The sequence below is a fragment of the Schistocerca serialis genome, chromosome 1 (genome assembly GCF_023864345.2).
Source record: "Schistocerca serialis cubense isolate TAMUIC-IGC-003099 chromosome 1, iqSchSeri2.2, whole genome shotgun sequence".
Lineage (NCBI taxonomy): Eukaryota > Metazoa > Arthropoda > Insecta > Orthoptera > Acrididae > Schistocerca > Schistocerca serialis.
This window is the reverse complement of record NC_064638.1, coordinates 484,861,501-484,883,575: the sequence shown is the minus strand read 5'-3', so window position 1 is coordinate 484,883,575 and position 22,075 is coordinate 484,861,501. Positions and strand designations below refer to the sequence as shown.

The 22,075-nt window shown below is 39.2% G+C and overlaps 1 protein-coding gene across 1 annotated transcript in view; it reads right to left on the bottom strand.

Annotated features, from left to right (window-relative positions):
• Window positions 1–22,075, bottom strand: part of LOC126473725 (ubiquitin conjugation factor E4 A) — a 117,027-nt gene that overhangs the window by 42,451 nt on the left and 52,501 nt on the right. Inside the window, exon 7 of the mRNA XM_050100973.1 lies at window positions 1,771–1,930. Coding sequence (XP_049956930.1) covers window positions 1,771–1,930 — 160 coding nt within the window. The remainder of the gene's footprint in view (window positions 1–1,770; window positions 1,931–22,075) is intronic.

Below are 22,075 nucleotides of genomic sequence, written 5' to 3'. Positions count from 1 at the left end.
CATTACTGCAACACAGTCTACCATCCACAGAACAATGGCTTGGTGGAAATTTGGCATCAAACATTCAGAAAGCATTTGTGTGTCATGGGGGCCAGTAAACACATTTGTTACCCTAGGTTCTTTTAGGCAAGCATTCCGCGTTTAAAGAAGACCAAGTTCCTCTTTGGTAAAGATTTTATATGATGAGCCACTCAATCTACTAGCAGATTTCATCTTGCTGGTAAAACCACTGATGACTACAGAACTACTAGCTCGAGTCCAGTGAATGAAACAACACATTACACAACTAAGAATACTGGCCCCCAGCCCCATGGCTCACCAAGAAATTTCATGCACAAGGCTTCAGCAGACTGATAGTACATCATGTTATGGGGTGATACAACAAGACTAGCAGTGCAGCCACAGTATTCTGGCCCACATCAGGTACTGGAAATGGGGAGACAACACTTTCAACATTTTACTACATGGGAGCCAGTCACATTCAATGCATCACCTCAAAACCATATGGATTTTATGAGGTATAACCACCACAGCTGTCTTAGCGACTGCTTGGACTGACGACAACATTCAAGTCACTCCACAGCAGGTTAGAACACCAAACACTGAGAATACTGACAATGTGTTCAAGATGAGCCTTGATGTGCAACTATTCCAGCCAAATGACAAACATGAAACTGATAGAGGATTTCATTGTGGTTTGAAGGATAGTGTGAGGAACGACATGTTGAGAATGGTTTTATTTCTAGACAGTTCATGCAGTGCTACAAACTATCCAATGGCACTGAACTTATAGCAATAGCGTCACAGCTATCACCCGATCGTTTCCTAATGATCATGGTTCCTTGGAAACGACTGCTGCCAGCGAGCACACAGACACAGACAAATAAAATCACATATCCTCTCCCATCACCTCCACAGCTGAGCACTCTGCATCACAGCTTGATAATCTTAAAGCCAATCAACAATACTCCTACAATTGTCCCCACTGACATCTGCCCCCCCCCCCCTCCCCTCACTCTATCCATTATCACCTGTACTAAGAAGGGGAGAGGAACACCAGCACTATGTTTCTTCTTCTTTCTGAGAAACAGTTCTGCATTGCAGCCATCCACAGCACAGCTGGTCATGCGCAACTATACAAAGATGACATTAGCAACTGCAACCTTCAGCGACCTCCTTCTGTCAATGCTTTGGTGGTGCAGATTTGTAAAACATCAGAAAACAAGACTCTCTGGCAATGCAACATGTTTAGCCTCTTGAGGAATAATGTCTTTGACTTGCACAGTTCAATGGGAAAAATTGTACTGTGCACTCACATTTGTATGTCTGTGTTTAGTAATGAAATGTGTGTTAATTGCAGTTATTGGCATTCCGCTTCTTGCTGCAAGCATTGCTAGCTTGTATTTCCACAGGCCTCAGTCAAAATCCTTCTCCCAGTCACACACCATCATGTCTAACAATGGTCTGAAGAATACACTGTTTCTGGAATGTATAAGCTGAGTTATTGTTTTACCACAATTATGAAGGTTAGCACAAAACCAATAAAAGGTATTTTTCTGCTTATATCATTGATCTTTGTTTAACAATTACTCATGCATGTAGTTCTGTTTAAGTTTATGAAACTACCCATTAAATTCTAATGGCTTTTCACTATAAGAAAAATATTATAGGAGTATTTTCACAGAATAAGCCCCTGAATCTTATGGCACGACTGCAAAAAACAACTCTGGGGCTTAAATGTACCACTATTAATAATGTTATATGTTTTACCTTAAAATTTTTCTTCTTTGGTCCAACCAGATGACAAAGGAAATAATTTAGCATTGCAGCAATTCGATCAACCATTGTAGGATGTGTGAAAATTGAAGTGATTTCCGATGTTAAAAACTCCAGAGTATGTATTGTTTCACGACCTAAGATGTTATCAAACCTGTAATACAACAATTCATAAAAGTCATTACAGAATTCAGTACAAAAGCTTTTACACATAACTGTTAGTTTGCACCTGGAAATTGTCCATCCAGAGTGAATATTTATTAGAACACTTCAACCCATGTGCAGCCTTTGTAATTTACACACCATGTGCTCTTCAAAAGCTGTAGAAAAAACTGCAAATAGCATGGTTTCAGATACCAAAGGAGATATGTCAGTTCTTGAGTAATTCCAGCTCATCCAAAGTTTTCATAACGTTGGAAGGCGGTCAAGTTTTCCACCATTTTGCGCAACACCTCAATTAACCCTTAACTCACAAGCTGACTTCACTGTAATGTTTACTACAAGACAAGGTCTCTGGGATACCTGTGTTTAAACCAATATTTAAGGTACAAATCATTTGAAATTTTGAATTTAAGTTAAATAACATTTAGTTTTACAATTACTTAAGTGTTGTTTGAATACTACTTCTTGATCTTATTGTGATAAATTAACCCTGGAATATCACACATTTTGTGTTGTTTTTTTAAAATAACACACACAAGTGAACTGTTAGACAACTGAATTTTACATTCTGAAGAAATATAGTATCTCTGTAGCAAGTATATTTTCATATAAAACTCAATTCTAGGGTGTAAACGTGCACATAAAAACTACCCTCAATAGCTACAAAAAGAAAGTCTGCAAAAGTGATATTCAATGCAGGGATCCACAATTTTCTTTATCACCACAGAGAACACATTTGATTTTAATGAGCACTTTAAGTATTTTATTCAAGAAACTGAGCAGTGGCAAGATCGCCATCTCTTCTGGCTCTTTCTTGATCTATATTACCAACATATTCGTCCATCCACTGACAAACAATTCCATCAAACTTAGGATCATTAAAACTAACGCATTTATGCAAGCATATTCTGTACTAAACTGGAGAAAACAGGTATATAGTTCACAAGGTGCAGTCTAGGAGACCACAACATATGTCAATAACACATGTCAACAACAAACAAAGAAGGCAATAACACAGCTGACAACAAAACATCATAGAATTGGCTACTTAAGGAGGGTAGGGGAGGATATAGAAAAATTTCACCAGAACTGACCTTGGAGAGAGTGTATGAAAATATTCATACCATATCTCTTGAATTAAGGATTAATTGCCAACAGCAAATAAGATTTATTTTAGTTCCTAACTATTAGCTGTGAGTTAAGCCACACCGTCGTAATGGCAGTCTTCCAGACCATATTGTTGTCATATTTCAGGAATGTTAAAATTTCATTTGCAATTTGACTAAATTATTCATTAAAGTCTAATTCTCAGTGATATTTTGTGGTGGTAGTGTCTTTTCTAAAATGAAGAAACAGCACAACAGTTGCTTAATCAACAATCTTTTATTATATACACAAGCAGTTTTGGAACACTTATTTAAGTTCTATCATCTGGTGTAAACTGTAATAATGAAAATATTGTGTTACATGACAATTGGACTGTATCTTCAAGTCTGATAGGTCACATAAGGAACTATGTGGCTAAAGTTTCTACACCAAATTAAGAGAGAACAGTATATTACTTACAAATAAAATCACTTAATCATCTGAGGTCATTCTCACCCCAGTTTTGACATGGAAAATAAGGTTCCGTGTCAAAATGATGAAAGGGACCCAGAAAAATCTGAAAAAACGGACATCATGAGCGGATACCACAAGTTGCCAGAATATTGATAATGTGAAAAAAAGGGGGGAGGGGGGGTAGAGGAATCACATACTGCATGGAATTACTTATATAAACTCTATAAAAAACGTGCTGCATGAGTGGGTACACAAACAGGGAACTGTTGTTTGCTCTTCAGTCCAGAGACTGGTTTGATGCAGCTCTCCATGCTACTCTATCCTGTGCAAGGTTCTTCATCTCCCAGTACCTACATCCTTCTGAATCTGTTTACTGTATTCATCTCTTGGTCTCCCTCTACGATTTTTACCCTCCATGCTGAACTCCAATACTAAATTGGTGATACCTTGATGTCTCAGAATATGCCCTACCAACCAATCCCTACTTCTAGTCAAGTTGTGCCACAAATTTCTCTTCTCTCCAATTCTACTCAATACCTCCTCATTAGTTATGTGATCTACCCATCTAATCTTCAGCATTCTTCTGTAGCACCAAATTATGAAAGCTTCTATTCTCTTCTTGTCCAGACTATTTATCGTCCATGTTTCACTTCCATACATGGCTACACTCCATACGAATACTTTCAGAAACAACTTCCTGACACCTAAATCTATACTCGATGTTAACAAATTTCTCTTCTTCAGAAACGCTTTCCTTACCATTGCCAGTCTACATTTTATATCCTCTCTACTTCGACCATCACCAGTTATTTCGCTCCCCAAATAGCAAAACTCATTTACTACTTTAAGCGTCTCATTTCCTAATCTAATACCCGCAGCATCACCCGATTTAATTCAACTACATTCCATTATCCTCGTTCTGCTTATGCTGATGTTCATCTCACATACACCTTTCAAGACACTGTCCATTCCATTCAAATGCTCTTGCAAGTCCTTTGCTGTCTCTGACAGAATTACAAACTCATCAGCTGGCAGAATTACAATGTCATCTGCGAACCTCAAAGTTTTTATTTCTTCTCCATGGATTTTAATACCAACTCCAAATTTTTCTTTTGTTTCCTTTACTGCTTGCTCAATATACAGATTGAATAACATTGGGGATAGGCTACAACCCTGTCTCACTCCCTTCCTAACTGCTGCTTCCCTTTCATGCCCCCTCGACTCTTATAACTGCCGACTGGTTTCTGTACAAATTGTGAATAGCCTTTCACTCCCTGTATTTTACCCCTGCCACCTTTAGAATTTGAAAGAGAGTATTCTAGTCAACATTGTCAAAAGCTTTTTCTAAGTCTACAAATGCTAGAAATGTAGATTTGTCTTTCCTTAATCTATTTTCTAAGATAAGTTTTTGGGTCAGTATTGCCTCATGTGTTCCAACATTTCTACGGAATCCAAACTGATCTTCCCTGAGGTCGGCTTCTACAGTTTCTCCATTCGTCTGTAAAAAATTCGTGTTAGTATTTTGCAGCCATGGCTTATTAAACTGATAGTTCGGTAATTTTCACATCTTTCAACACCTGCTTTATTTGGGATTGGAATTATTATATTCTTCTTGAAGTCTGAGGGTATTTTGCCTGTCTGATACATCATGCTCACTAGATGCTACAGTTTTGTTAGGCCTGGCTCTCCCAAGGCTGTCAGTAGTTCTAATGGAATGTTGTCTACTCCCGGGGCCTTGTTTTGACTCAGGTCTTTCAGTGCTCTGTCAAACTCTTCACGCAGTATCATATCTCCTATTTCATCTTCATCTACATTCTCTTCCATTTCTATAATATTATCCTCAAGAACATCACCCTTGTATAAACCCTATATATACTCCTTCCACCTTTCTGCTTTCCCTTCTTTTCTTAGAACTGGGTTTCCATCTGAGCTCTTGATATTCATGCAAGCGTTTCTCTTTTCTCCAAAGGTCTCTTTTAATTTTCCTGTAGGCAATATCTATCTTACCCCTAGTGATATGCTCCTCTACATCCTTACATTTTTCCTCTAGCCATCCCTGCTTAGCCATTTTGCACTTCCTGTCGATCTCATTTTTGAGACTTTGTATTCCTTTTTGCCTGCTTCTTTTACTGAATTTTTATATTTTTTCCTTTCATCAATTAAATTCAGTATTTCTTCTGTTACCCAAGGATTTCGACTACCCCTCGTCTTTTAATCTACTTGATCCTCTGCTGCCTACACTGTTTCATTCCTAAAAGCAACCCATTCTTCTTCTACTGTATTTCTTTACCCCATTCTTGTCAATCGTCCCCTAATGCTCCCCCTGAAGCTCTCTACAACCTCTGGTTTTTTTTTTTTCAGTTTATCCAGGTCCCATCTTCTCAAATGCCCACATTTTTTGCAGTTTCTTCAGTTTTAGTCTACAGTTCATAGCCAATAGATTGGGGTCAGAGTCCACATCTGCTTCTGGAAATGTCTTACAATTTAAAACCTGGTTCCTGAATCTCTGTCTTACCATTATATAATCTATCTGAGACCTTCCAGTATCTCCAGGTTTCTTCCATGTATACAACCTTCTTTTATGATTCTTGAACCAAGTGTTAGCTATGATTAAGTTATGGTCTGTGCAAAATTCTACCAGGCGGCTTCCTCTTTCATTCCTTACACCCATTCCATATTCACCTACTACGTTTCCTTCTCTTCTTTTTCCTACTATCGAGTTCTAGCCACCCATGACTATTAAATTTTTGTCCCCCTTCACTATCTGAATAATTTCTTTTATCTCATCATACATTTCATCAATTTCTTCATCATCTGCGGAGCTAGTTGGCATGTAAACTTGTACTACAGTGGTGGGCGTGGGCTTCGTATCTATCTTGGCCACAATAATGCATTAACTATGCTGTTTGTAGTAGCTTACCCGCATTCCTATTTTCCTATTCATTATTAAACCTACTCCTGCATTACCCCTATTTGATTTTGTATTTATAATCCTGTAGTCACCTGACCAGAAGTCTTGTTCCTCCTGCCACCGAACCTCACTAATTCCCACTATATCTAACTTTAACCTATCCATTTCCCTTTTTAAATTTTCTAACCTACCTGCCCGATTAAGGGATCTGACATTCCACGCTCTGATCTGTAGAACGCCAGTTTTCTTTCTCCTGATAGCAACGTCCTCCTGAGTAGTCCCCACCCAGAGATCTGAATGGGGGACTATTTTACCTCTGGAATATTTTACCCAAGAGGACGCCATCATCATCTAACCATACAGTAAAGCTGCATGCCCTCGGGAAAAATGATAACTGTAGTTTCCCCTTGCTTTCAGCCGTTCGCAGTACCAGCACAGCAAGGCCAGTTTGGTTAGTGTTACCAGGCCAGATCAGTCAATCATCCAGACTGTTGCCCCTGCAGCTACTGGAAAGGCTGCTGCCCCTCTTCAGTAACCACACATTTGTCTGGCCTCTTAACAGATTCGCCTCCATTGTGGTTGCACCTAAGGTAAGGCTATCTATATCACTGAGGCACGCAAGCCTCCCCACCAACGGCAAGGTGCATGGTTCATTGGGGGGGGGGGGGGGGGGGGACAATTTTACTATATGTGTAAATTCACAATGCAGTGGGGGAGGGGAGGGGAGAGGGAACAGGAAACTATGTAATAGTAAAACCAGTCTCGAATGCTGAGGCCACACATAACCCATAGTGCAAGCACAGTAAGAAGCACAAACGTAATTGATGAACTGATACTGGAAGTAACAGTTGAAAGGAGACAGAACCATCACAACATTAAGAGGGAAGAGAACCTGTACATAAAACAGTAAAAATGTGTCATTATATGCACACTTTGACGTGCTTGAATAAAACTAATATATTTTTATGCTACAGGCCAGTGTGTTCATTAATTGTATCAAGAAGATGGGAATGACAACTTCCTTGAGACTTCAATTTCTTGCAGGATATTGAGTATCCTTTCTCTGCAATGTATAGACAAGTTATCGCTAACCTGCTACAGCTGATACTGGTTATCAATCAAATGCATTATCAAATCTGATCTGTAACTGTCTAGGTCTTTATGTTCTTTAAATCTCATATAAAAGTTCTGGCCTGTCTGTCCAATGTATTTACTCTTACACAACCAACACTCAATATGATACACTCCAGGATAGCAGAAAGGATCCTTTTTGAAGATTCACTGTTCCTTAACCAACTGATCAAATTTTTTAGTATGAAAAATGCTGGAGCTGTGTTGGCTGACATCAGGTTCTTTCCAGCCCTCTCTGATGCATATCCATTCTTATAAAACATGTTCTTTTTCTCCACTGGATTCAGAGTCATTCTTTCCACAATCCTCACACTTCACTACTACTTTTTAGTTCAATTTATCAATCACTGGCCCCAGGTACCCATTACACGTGGTTGCAGCGTTGCTTAAAGAACATTTTTATCTCAGGGAGTCTAGAATGATCAAAGAAAAAGGAAAATAGGGAAGATTTAATTATAGTTCTTAAGAATAAATCTCTACCCCCATGAACCATGGACCTTGCCGTTGGTGGGGAGGCTTGCGTGCCTCAGCTATACAGATGGCCGTACCGTAGGTGCAACCACAACGGAGGGGTATCTGTTGAGAGGCCAGACAAACGTATGGTTCCTGAAGAGGGGCAGCAGCCTTTTCAGTAGTTGCAGGGGCAAGAGTCTGGATGATTGACTGAACTGATCTTGTAACACTAACCAGAACGGCCTTGCTGTGCTGGTACTGCGAACGGCTGAAAGCAAGGGGAAACTACAGCTATCATTTTTCCCGAGGGCATGCAGCTGTACTGTATGGTTAAGTGATGATAGCGTCCTCTTGGGTAAAATATTCCAGAGGTAAAATAGTCCCCCATTCGGATCTCCGGGCGTGGACTACTCAAGAGGACGTCGTTATCAGGAGAAAGAAAATTGGCGGTCTCTACGGATTGGAGCGTGGAATGTCAGATCCCTTAATCGGGCATGTAGGTCAGAAAATTTAAAAAAGGAAATGGATAGGTTTAAGTTAGATATAGTGGGAATTAGTGAAGTTCGGTGGCAGGAGGAACAAGACTTTTGGTCAGGTGAATACAGGGTTATAAATACAAAATCAAACAGGGGTAATGAAGGAGTAGGTTTAATAATGAATAAAAAAGTAGGAGTGCGGGTAAGCTACTACAAACAGCATAGTGAACGCATTATTGTGGCCAAGATAGACACAAAGCCCATGCCTACTACAGTAGTACAAGTTTATATGCAAACTAGCTCTGCAGATGATGAAGAAATTGATGAAATGTATGATGAGATAAAAGAAATTATTCAGGTAGTGAAGGGAGACGAAAATTTTATAGTCATGGGCGATTGGAATTAGAGAGTAGGAAAAGGGAGAGAGGGAAACATAGTGGGTGAATATGAATTGGGGGAGAGAAATGAAAAAGGAAGCCGCCTGGTAGAATTTTGCACAGAGCATAACTTAATCATAGCTAACACTTGGTTCAAGACTCATAAAAGAAGGTTGTATACATGGAAGAATCCTGGAGATACTAGAAGGTATCAGATAGATTATATAATGGTAAGACAGAGATTTAGGAACCAGGTTTTAAATTGTAAGACATTTCCAGGGGCAGATGTGGACTCTGACCACAATCTATTGGTTATGAACTGTAGATTAAAACTGAAGAAACTGCAAAAAGGTGGGAATTTAAGGAGATGGGACCTGGATAAACTGACTAAACCAGAGGTTTTACAGAGTTTCAGGGAGAGCATAAGGGAACAATTGACAGGAATGGGGGAAAGAAATACAGTAGAAGAAGAATGGGTAGCTCTGAGGGATGAAGTAGTGAAGGCAGCAGAGGATCAAGTACATAAAAAGATGAGGGCTAGTCGAAATCCTTGGGTAACAGAAGAAATATTGAATTTAATTGATGAAAGGGGAAAATATAAAAACATACTAAATGAAGCAGGCAAAAAGGAATACAAACGTCTGAAAAATGAGATCGACAGGAAGTGCAAAATGGCTAAGCAGGGATGGCTAGAGGACAAATGTAAGGATGTAGAGGCTTATCTCACTAGGTTGGTTGGTTGTTTCGGGGAAGGAGACCAGACGGCGAGGTCATCGGTCTCATCGGATTAGGGACGGACGGGGAAGGAAGTCGGCCGTGCCCTTTGAAAGGAACCATCCCGGCATTTGCCTGGAGCGATTTAGGGAAATCACGGAAAACCTAAATCAGGATGGCCGGACGCGGGATTGAATCGTTGTCCTCCCGAATGCGAGTCCAGTGTCTAACCACCGCGCCACCTCGCTCGGTATCTCACTAGGGGTAAGATAGATACTGCCTACAGGAAAATTAAAGAGACCTTTGGAGAAAAGAGAACCACTTGTATGAATATCAAGAGCTCAGATGGAAACCCAGTTCTAAGCAAAGAAGGGAAAGCAGAAAGGTGGAAGGGGTATATAGAGGGTCTATACAAGGGCGATGTACTTGAGGACAATATTATGGAAATGGAAGAGGATGTAGATGAAGATGAAATGGGAGATACGATACTGCGTGAAGAGTATGACACAGCACTGAAATACCTGAGTTGAAACAAGGCCCCGGGAGTAGACAACATTCCATTGGAACTACTGACAGCCTTGGGAGAGCCAGTCCTGACAAAACTCTACCATCTGGTGAGCAAGATGTATGAGACAGGCAAAATTCCCTCAGACTTCAAGAAGAATATAATAATTCCAATCCCAAAGAAAGCAGGTGTTAACAGATGTGAAAATTACTGAACCACCAGTTTAATAAGTCACAGCTGCAAAATACTAACGCGAATTCTTTAAAGGCGAATGGAAAAACTGGTAGAAGCCGACCTCAGCGAAGATCGGTTTGGATTCCGGAGAAATGTTGGAACACGTGAGGCAACACTGACCCTACGGCTTAAAAAAGCTTTTGACAATGTTTACTGTAATACTCTCTTTCAAATTCTAAAGGTGGCAGGGGTAAAATACAGGGAGTGAAAGGCTATTTACAATTTGTACAGAAACCAGATGGCAGTTATAAGAGTCGAGGGGCATGAAAGGGAAGCAGCAGTTGGGAAGGGAGTGAGACAGGGTTGTAGCCTATCCACAATGTTATTCAATCTGTATATTGAGCAAGCAGTAAAGGAAACAAAAGAAAAATTCGGAGTAGGTATTAAAATCCATGGAGAAGAAATAAAAACGTTGAGGTTCGCCGATGACATTGTAATTCTGTCAGAGACAGCAAAGGACTTGCAAGAGCAGTTGAACGGAATGGACAGTGTCTTGAAAGGAGGATATAAGATGAACATTAACAAAAGCAAAACGAGGATAATGGAGTGTATTCGAATTAAATCGGGTGATGCTGAGGGAATTAGATGAGGAAATGAGACGCTTAAAGTAGTAAATGAGTTTTGCTATTTGGGGAGCAAAATAACTGGTGATGGTCGAAGTAGAGAGGATATAAAATGTAGACTGGCAATGGCAAGGAAAGCGTTTCTGAAGAAGAAAAATTTGTTAACATTGAGTATAGATTTAAGTGTCAGGAAGTCATTTCTGAAAGTATTTGTATGGAGTGTAGCCATGTATGGAAGTGAAACATGGATGATAAATAGTTTAGACAAGAAGGGAATAGAAGCTTTCGAAATGTGGTGCTACAGAAGAATGCGGAAGATTAGATGGGTAGATCACATAACAAATGAGGAGGTATTGAATAGAATTGGTGAGAAGAGGAGTTTGTGGCACAACTTGACAAGAAGAAGGGACCGGTTGGTAGGACATGTTCTGAGGCATCAAGGGATCATAAATTTAGCATTGGTGGGCAGCGTGGAGGGTAAAAATCGTAGAGGGAGACCAAGAGATGAATACACTAAGCAGATTCAGAAGGATTTAGGTTGCAGTAAGTACTGGGAGATGAAGAAGCTTGCACAGGATAGAGTAGCATGGAGAGCTGCATCAAACCAGTCTCAGGACTAAAGACAACAACAACAACAAGAATAAATCTCAGCAGATTTAGTGGCAGGCCATTAGATGAGATCAAGAAGGTTGTTAATGTTTTAACTTTGGTCCTGGGTTTTAATTATTTTAAATTTGGTGACAAAGTGTACAGGCAGCAACAAAGTCTGGTCATAAGTTCCCCAATAGCTTGCATTTTAGTAAATATTTTTATGTCTTATTTCAAGTATGAGTTTTTAAAGAAGTACCTGGAGGAGGCCACTAAGGTGGTATGCTTTTCTTGTTTAGCTGCGCAGCACAGAAGAACGATTTTTATGGAATTCCTGTAAGTAATTCCACACAATATGTGATTTCCCCTTTTTATTGCATTTTACATTTTTGGGATACTGGTTACTTTTGGTGTCCCGGCATGATGTCCATTTTTTCAAGTTTTTCTAGGTCTCTTTTATCCTACTGGGTTCTGTGACAACAATGGGATGAGGATGATCTCAGATGGTTAAGTGATTTTATTTGTAAATATCATCCTATTCTCTATTTTAATTTATTTTACTTCATTTTGGAAATTTTAGCTATGCAGTTCCTTATCTGACCTATCAGACTTGAGAATCCCCTCCCGTTGTCATGCAACACATCAAATGATGGAACTTTAAGTTTTCTGAAACGGGTCATGTATAAAATAAAAGATTGTTGATTAAGCAGCTGTTGTACCATTTCTTCATTTTACAAAATTGATTTATACAGCTGTGGCTGTCTCATAAGAAGAGAGATATAGCTGTAAATATGCACGTGTAGGTCTTCTAATGGAATCTGTAAATAAATGTGTCAGGTAGTAAATATGAAGTACTCCATGAGCATGTGAGAGAGATTGTCTATTTTTTCATAATTTTTTCAACTGTGAATCTGAAGGCAGGACTACTTTTGGTGACATTTTGGAGACACAAGAACAGGCAGCACAACCATGTGGAACAACTGTACAGCAAACTGAAAATGAAAGCACTAGAATTAGCTTTCAAAGCAACCAGATTGCAAGAGCTGGTTGGTTTTGACGCAGATGTTTAGACACGGTATCAAACATCACATAAACTTGTGAAAATGATGTATGAGACAATTGGCTTGAAAGGTAGTGCTACATCAACGCAAGGCATTGCTTATATGCAATTTTAACAGTGGCACATTATAAATAACAATGGAACATAACTTTTAATGGAGCAAAGTGGTATAACTGCAACATGAGCCACATTACCAAGGAAAATGTGCAAAGTAAAGAAAGAAGGTTGTTCATTAGTTGTTGTGCCTTACTGAAATTTGAGTCAACCAGAATAATTGTAGTAAAGCCAACTGAAAATAAGTGACAGAACTGGTAATCTAAAGTATGACTATGACATGACTGACTACTAATTGTGAAATAAATGCTGTCACTTTCACAAAGTAGTTCACTGAATGACTCTTATCATACTTTTCTCTGCAGTTCAATGCCATTTGTTATTGAGCTGTTACAAGGAAAATGCCATGAAAGCTGATATTATTATATGGCAAATGAGAAAGCAGTAATGTAAAGAAGGAGAAAGAGAAATATTGACATTATGTGACAAAGTATATGACAGTGGTGAAGGCCAGAGGAGTTTCTGTCAACAGCAATGATTCAACTACCAAAGAAAGAAGGAATCAAGAAATGGAGTTAGCATAGGAACGACCCTATAACACTCATTCACACGTAGCAAAAGTTAAGACTCCAGAGTCATTAATAAAAGAATGGAAAAGATAATGGAGCAGAATCTGGCTGAGGAGCACTTTGGTATTGGATGGAATACAGGCACAAGAGATACTATAGGACTCGTGTGAATTTTGGAAGAGAGGTTTATTGAAAATGGATGAACCTTTATATGCATTTTATAAATTGGGGAAAAGCCTTTGATATAAGCTTGCAGTCATAATGAGGGAAAAGACAGTGGACTGGTAAACCAAACAACCTATATGTACACTTACTATATTTCAATCAAAAAGTGTCCATGAAAGTGGATGGAGAAGGAACCAAATGGTTAGAACTAGGAAAAGGTGTAAAACAAGTCTGTCATCTGTCTCCTACCCTTCTCAATCTCTACTTAGAAAAAGTTTTGCCACTGTCCACTGGGTGAAAAGGTGGTACAATTTGGCAGAAGAAGAATATAGTGCTTGAGGTTTGGAGATGACATGGCCCATCTAAAACCAGATGAAAAATTAATACAGAAAATTACTGCATATCATTGAAACTTAAGGAAAGATTTATGGAATGAAAATCAATACAAAGAAAACGGAAAGTAAATGCTCTTGGAGGAAATAAAAGGGTAAAGATAATGCCAAATGGAAAAATATTAGAAGATGCAAAGATTTAAATACCTACAAAGCAGGATAAAAAACCAATCTGAAGGGCAACACAGATATAGACCGGGATAGCAATGATAAAAGAAGTGTTATGGGTGCAGGGGCAGGGGGGTGTTCTGCAGCAATACGGACAAAGATTTGATGAAAAGACTAATACAATGTTTTCTTCGGAGTGTCCTCCTGTATGGAGCTGAAATGTGGACATTGAGGAAGAAAGACAGAGCAAGGCTGGAGGTTTTTGAGATGTGTACACAATAGAGGATGATAAGAACAAGCTGGATAATTAGAGTGAAAATTGAGGAGGTATTAAGAAGAGTGGATGAGCAAAGAAGATTACTGATTTGACTTATCTGTGTACGAGGATGCTCACACAATCATGCATTTACCAATATACTACTGCCAGTGTGAACTGACTGAATTACTTTGGACACAGGCACAGACTATGTGGTGGTCTGCATGTAACCCACAGTAAAGGTTCAAGAACAGGAATCTGAGAGGGGCCTAAAGTTGGACATAGCCTTGAACCTATCACAATACATTTACAATCAATTTTTTAATTTTTTTTCTGTCACTTTTTGTCAAAATATTAACTGCATAAATGGTATATGAGAATATGGTAGTATTCCTGATTGTGGATTTGTATGCTAAGAAGTTTTCAGACATGTCCTTCATAGAAGTGGCATTTCCGTAATTTTGGACATATTTCTCAAAGAGAAACAGCTTGTAATACAGCAACTGTATCTTATTATTTTACTTGTAATAAAGTCTGAATCACACCAAAATTACAAATGACAAAAGCAATACTTCACATCTTCACAATAATGTGTTGGTTGAAGGTTTTCAGATGTAAATGCAACAGTGTCCGTTGTTCTGCATCTCTTGACAGTGTCAGCAGAAAATGTCTGGCTCTATAGCTGATCAGTGAAGGAAGCACTGTGAAGATATGAAATACAGTTTTCTCAAGTAGATGGTTGGCAAACTGAAAATTGAATGAACTCTGTTATAACATTTGTTATTTTTCTCATAAATTAGAATGTGTGATATGACGTGCTGTTACCAAATAAACTTAATCATTGTCCACAACAACACATTCTACATTTTGACAATGGAGAAGATGTCTTCCTCCTTTGCCACCAAACGTACGCAAACCTAATCCTCTCTACTCATCCCTATTCTCTCTCTCTCTCTCTCTCTCTCTCTCTCTCTCTCTCTCTCTCTCTCTCTCTCTCTCTCTCTCTCTGTCTCTTCCCCCCCCCTCCCCCCCCCCCCCCCCCCATGGGGGTTGCCTTCCAACGTGATGCACACTTTAACTGACTTGTGTGCTGCAATCAATACTTACTCTCTATGTTAAAACCTGTTGTAACAAAGTGACTAAGGTGCATATTTCCTATTACTTTCAAGCCTCAACCAACTGCCAGACACTGCCGCAAACGGAAACGTAACTTCATTTTGTATTTACATTTATATTAAAATGACATCACTTAGAGACCTGTGAGCATCTTAGACAGGATCAAAGATGATATCAGTTCTTAGCTAGTCTTATCTGATGCCAGTATTAGTTTTCCTCTTCTTGACAGATCCTTCAGCCTTACTGACTTTTAAAGAGTTTGTAAAACCTAGTGTCTGACAAGTTGACTGATTTGCTCTAGCAGTGTCCAGCTGCAGCCTTCATTTTCCTCTTCCTCCTCACCCATCAGCTCCACTTGCCAGTGGGTGGAACACTCTTGCTTGCGGAGCAATTTCTGGTCAGATCTGACCTAGACCATAAGATGCAAACACAGATTGTAAGTGCATTCCTTGGACAGCATTTCCAATTTCAGCACTGAAGTCTCCTTGGATTACTGCCTGTCCCGTGTTTGATTTTACTAAGTACTTGCTCCAATTGCTGAAAGAACTCCTTCATCCAACACTACAGCACTAGGAGCTTAGTCTGAATGATGAGTTTACATGGAGAAACATTCAATTTGGTAGAGACAGTCCTTTCATTAAGGCAAGAGAGTGGAAAGATAGCAGGGAAATAGAAAGATGACCAGAGGAAGTTGGTAAAGGGGAAGTAGAAAAGGGATGAGTGGATAGTTGGAACAAAATATTTGTGTAGTTCCAATGTGCTTATGTTCAGACAGGATGACCCAAACAGTATTGTTATTGAAATAGCTGCTGATGTCACCAATATTGATGTGCAGGATTTCCGACAATGAGGCAGTCACATCTGATGCGGTTATTCACACAAGCTATACCACAGAAGGCAGACGATTTGACTGCTTTTACACAAAATCTGATGAAAGACAGACATTTTGAGACAATTTTGGAGGGAAAATAAAAAGAACCATGTGCTTCAATCAAGTTAGTGCCAGAAAATTCCCTTGGCAGTAACAGTGCTCTAAATGCAGGAGGATAGGTGCAAAATATGATGATAATTTTATCAAAAATGGGATGTAAAATGTCACTAAAATGCATTTTCTCTGTTCTAATTCTGACTTCAACCCAATGAATTTTGGTGAAGTAAATGAAAAATACAGTGAATGTCAGCTGAAACCCATCTGTACTTGCCAATTTCTCTTGTTCAGTTGTGAGGGATACTGCATGTTGGGGAGGATGTGACAGACGGGCCAATAATGTAAGAGGGCATTTTGAAAAGTAAAGATACAATGGCTCGCAGTCCTTAAATAGAACATTTATTTAGAAAACGTCAGTTATATCTTACTAACTGGATTATTTGTTATTTTTTAACATAATCACCCCCGTTATCCAAACATTTGTTAAGTCGGTGCACAAGCTTTTGTATTCCACAGTCATAGAAGGTTGTCGCCTGTTGTCGAAACCACATTTCAACTTCATCTTTGATCCCTTCATCATCGTGGAATGATTTTCCACCAAGATCTGACTTCAGGTAACGGAAGACATGGAAGTCGGTGGGCGCAAGGTCCGGGCTGAATGGCAGATGGTCCAATACATCCCATTTGAATTGTTTGAGTAGTGCTTTGAGCACTGTGTGAGGCCGAGCATTGTCATGAAGCAAGTGGACTCCACTTGTCAGCATTCCCCTGTGTTTGTTTTGAATTGCCCTTCGAAGACATTTCAAAGTCTGGCAATATGCAGCAGCATTAATTGTCGTTCAGGAGGCATAAATTCCAACAGAAGAATGCCTTGTCTGTCCCAAAAAACAGAAGCCATGATTTTCTTCGCTGAAATCGACGTTTTGCATTTCTTGGCTTTAGGTGAATTCGAATGGCGCCATTGCATTGATTGTTGCTTGGATTCACGTGTATGGTGATAAACCCATGTCTCGTCACCTGTCACAATGTGATCAAGGAACTCATCACCTGCTTCAGCATAGCGTGTGAGGAAGTTGAGTGCAAAGCCCATCCTTTTCTTTTTGTGTTCTTCCGTTAACAGTTTTGGAACCCAGCGCGCACACAGTTTCCTGTACCCTAACTTGACAGTCACAACATCATAAAGAGTTGTCATTGACACGTCCTGTATGATCTGATGCAATTCTTTCAATGTGAGACGTCTATTTGCACGAATTGCTTCCTCCATTCTCCGAAGAAGAGCATCAAAGATCACAGATGGCCGCCACGCGGGATTAGCCGAGCGGTCTAGGGCACTGCAGTCATGGACTGAGCGGCTGGTCCCGGCGGAGGTTAGAGCCCTCCCTCGGGATTGTGTGTGTGTGTTTGTCCTAAGGATAATTTAGGATAAGTAGTGTGTAAGCTTAGGGACTGATGACCTTAGCAGTTAAGTCCAATAAGATTTCACACACATCTGAACAGTCACAGTGGCGGACCTGTTCTTTGTTCGTCATGAACATCAGTCCTACCTTCAGAGAAATGACGACACCATTTCATTACATTTTGTCAATTCATAATGTTCTCATAAACAGAAACAATTTATTTGTGAATATCCACTGGTCGCTGACCTTTTGCATGAAGAAAATGTATGAAGGAGCGCACTTCGCATTTGGCGGGATTCTGAATCGGCGCAGCCATTTTGAACACTACCTACTCCAAACAGAAGCAACGTTCAACTGCCAAACGACCGCGAGGAGAAAGCTAACAGTTCAAAGTTTTCACCAGTGTTGCCAACTTCCTCGCCAAAACTCTTCTGTTCCTCTGGCATACGGTGTATCTTTACTACCCTCGTATGACAGTGGTGTTTGTACTCATTAAAACTTATCTATATGGCAGGGTAAATCACTCCTATGATTAATAACTACCAAAATATGAACCAATTTGACAATTTCAGTCATTTTAAAAAATCAGCACACACAAATACCCAAATACGTGTACTTTCATTAAAGATACAATAAAATTGATCAAAATTTGTATCAGCTACAGAGTTCCCTAGGGCATCACATGCCCTGACACCCATTAGAATAACATCTTGTAAGGAATATAGAGACTTCCTGGAAGAGCTATCTTCCAGATTCATATGCTGAATAGATTTCAAATATGAGAGGATGCCAAATTTCTTGAGTGTTTTCATGCTAAAGTTAAATCAGAATTACTCTCTTGCATTCAGTTATAGGCAGAACAATAAATGTGCAATGATTAAGATATACAAGGATGTGCTGATTAAGCAATGCCTCTAATTTTTTTTTTTGTGAAAACACTTATAGCTTTTCAAATAAAACAGAAGCTATCAACATTTTACTTCTTTATTTTTCATGTCTACATATTTTCGGTCCTCTGCCACTAGTGGGCTCTGAATTGTAGCACGTAACATGGTGGTGTGCAATGTAACTATGTCAGAGGGTGAGGAACAGCGTGCTGCAACTGAGTTTTAAATCCAAAGAGTTTGTCCACACATGGAGCATACTCTCCTTCAGCATGAGAATGCCAGACCACACATGAGTACTGTGACACATACAACAATTAGACACTTTGGGTTCACTGTCACCTGCTATCCTCCACCCTCCGCACAGTCCTGACTTGGTTCGATCCCATTTTCATCTGCTTCCAAAACTCAAGGAATGCCTTATAGGATTTCACTTTAATAACAGTGGGAGAAATGTGTTTGTTGCCATATACCATGCTGAGAAATAAATATGTACATATGAAGGGCAAATACGTAGAACGTTAATAAAGTTTTAAGAGTTTTTGCATAAAAGATTCAGAGACGTTACTTTTCAGCACATTCTCACTGTTAAAGTAAAAATGACAAAAACTTCTGTAGTGCAATGCAAAAGTATAAAAATAAACTTTATCTCATAAATAACTGCAATGAGGAATTATTCCTTAAGTGCATTAGATCACTTATGGTTGCAAGCATATAAGTTTGGTATTTACTGCTTTACACATATATGAATTCATATGATTCATGCTTCAAGGAAATACAAGAAAAGTTACATAATACACTTCATCATAGAATTGACAATAATTTGTATATCTATAAATTTTTACTTTGGCATTTGGAAAAATGCTGGTCTGGAAGAAACATACGAGAGCTATTCAGAAAGTAGGGAACGTTTTGGCATTAAAAAAAACTAAGTACAAGAAATGAATTTTATTATATACATCTGAAAGAGCAACTGACATACTACTTTTCCACATAGTCACCAAACACACTGAGGCACTTATCACAGCAGTGGACAAGGTTTGAAATACCTTCGTCGTAAATTACTGCTGCTGAGACTTCAGCCAATGAGTCACGCCCGCCTGGAGTTCTACGTCATCATCAAAGCGCTCCATTGCAAGCCAGTTCTTCATCTTGGGAAACAAGCGGAAGTTGCCTGGAGCAAGATTGGGGTTGTAGGGCAGATGAGGGAAAATTTCCCATTTGAATGAATTAAGGAGATCTTTCAAGCAGTTTGCCGCGTGAGGTCGAGCATTGTCGTGCAAAAACAAAATTTTGGATGTCAGCTTTCCTCGGTGTTTGTTTTCAACTGCTCTTCTAAGGCTGTGCAAAGTTTGACAGTACCGGGCAGAATTTATGGTTGCCCCACTTTCGAGAAAATCAATAAGAAGCACACCTTGCCTATCCCAAAACATTCTCGCCATCAAAGTTTGCTGACGAAGTTTGCAAACATTTTCTGGGTTTGGGGAGGGGGGGGGGGGGGGGACCCTGTGTGCCCCCACTCTATGGATTGTAATTTTGTCTCGCAACTGATGTGTTTCACCCAAATCTCATCACTGGTTACGCATTAATCCGGTAATGAATCACCATGTTTGTGGTAGGCCTCCAGAAATGTCAATGTTGCCCCCATTCACTTTTCTTTATGGTGCTCTGTAAGCATTTTTGGCAATCATCGTGCACAAAATTTGTGGTAGCCTAGCATTGAGTGACAATTTCAAACAACAGAGTCCGTGAAACTTGTGGAAAAGAAAGCGAAAGCTCCGTTATTGTGAAGCAACGGTTTTCAGGAATCATTTCATCAGCTTTAGCGATAAGATCATCAGTCGCAATGCTCAGGCATCCACTCTTCTCTTCATCACGAATGTTGATTCGGCTATTTTTAAACCGAATTCACCATTGCTGGATGTGACATTCACTCATCACGTCGTTTCCATACACTCTGGACAGTTCATGATAAATTTCTGTAGGTTTTAGGTTTTTTGCCAACAAAAACCGTATCACAGACCGCACCTCACAACTGGCGGGATTTTCTATTGCAGCACACATTTCAAATTCGAATATCGAAAAAATTAGACATGCAGAGACATTCCCACTGTCACAGATGGGTGCCACATACCAAAATATACGCATCAGCGAGCGCCTAGCAGCATCAGATGGAAACATTCCCTACTTTCTGAATAGCTCTCATAGTAAGGTCAAGCCTATAGCAAAATGCTCCCTCGAACATGGCAGATCAAAATCTGCCTCACTCTTACAGCACAACCAGTGATAAAACTGAGTCTTCATTAATATTCGATATTGTGAAATTACAAATACAAATTCTGGATGCAGTGCACTACCATATACTAAGTACTAATTGTATAAGTAGTTGATATTATGTTAGCACAAAAAATGAACTCAGATCAAGCTAACTCTTGAAACCTGTGTTGTATAAATACTAATCTCAGTTTATCTTGTACTGAACTAGGACCAACTTTGACTAACAAAACTTTTTGGGTTAAGTCAAGTTCAGCTCCAGTTGTCAGTTCACAATCTAGCCACACTAGAAAAGAATAGGTATCACGTAATACAAGTACAAGCAGAAATGGAGTAAATAATAAAGAAACTTTTGTTAACACTTCCAAAACGCTGAAGTTTGAATTGAATTTATTTTAGTTTATTTATTTTTGTTCTGTAAAGTTAAGTTAAGGAGAATATCACTGGAGAAAGTAATGAGTACAGATAACAACTGCTTCCATAAGAATTCTTGGAGATTATTTGTAATTGATTTGGAAAATTTAACACACTAGAGTCGACGGACGTATTACATACGTTCACTATGTTTTAACCATAAAACCAAAGGACGTATGTCATACATTCTTCTCTTCCGACTTATTTATTTGTGATTTAACTGCATGTTTTACATTTTTAAGTGGCAAGACTAATTGTTTGGCTTGTCATAAGTGCATTGTTGATGGCTAGTGCATGCCAGTGTCTCATGAATGGTACCAGTGATATGTGAATTGCGCACGGAATATTATTGAAGGTTGTTTTGTTCTATGTTGGCTGCCATGTTGTGTTATGGTGTGCATCCTTCCCGTGTGTAAAAACATATAAATAGTGAATATGGCTGAGACAACACTTGTCAAACTTAGAGATTGAAGAACTCTTGAAAAATGGCTCAGAACTTGACAATATTTTGGATGGCATCGGCGATTTTTCAGAAGATGGCGATGCCTCACAAGAGCTGGAGAGCGAAACCTATGCTGCTGATAGGAACAATGGAAGTGAGTATGAAAAAGCTAATGCACAAGCTTCTATTAGTCAGGCTTGTCATTCAGTTCAACAGTCTGCCCTTCATAATGAACGGTGTCATTTTGATGCACTCCCTGAATTATCTCTGTTTAAAGAAACAAGTGGAATTCAGGTTCCTGTCTATACATTATCAACAGAACTAGACTATCTGTTGCAATTTTTTGATCACAGCATGTTTCTAAAAGTAAAGTCAGAGACAAATATAGCTACATGCTACTGATACTATTTCTGAACTTTGCCATCAAGCAGAATCAAACCAAAATCATTATGGAAGAAATGGATAGCAGTGAGGATACATGAAGTATATCAATTTTTTGCAATCGTTTTGCATGTGTGTGTTGTAAAGAAACCTAAACTTAAGGATTATTGATCTGAAGACCCTGT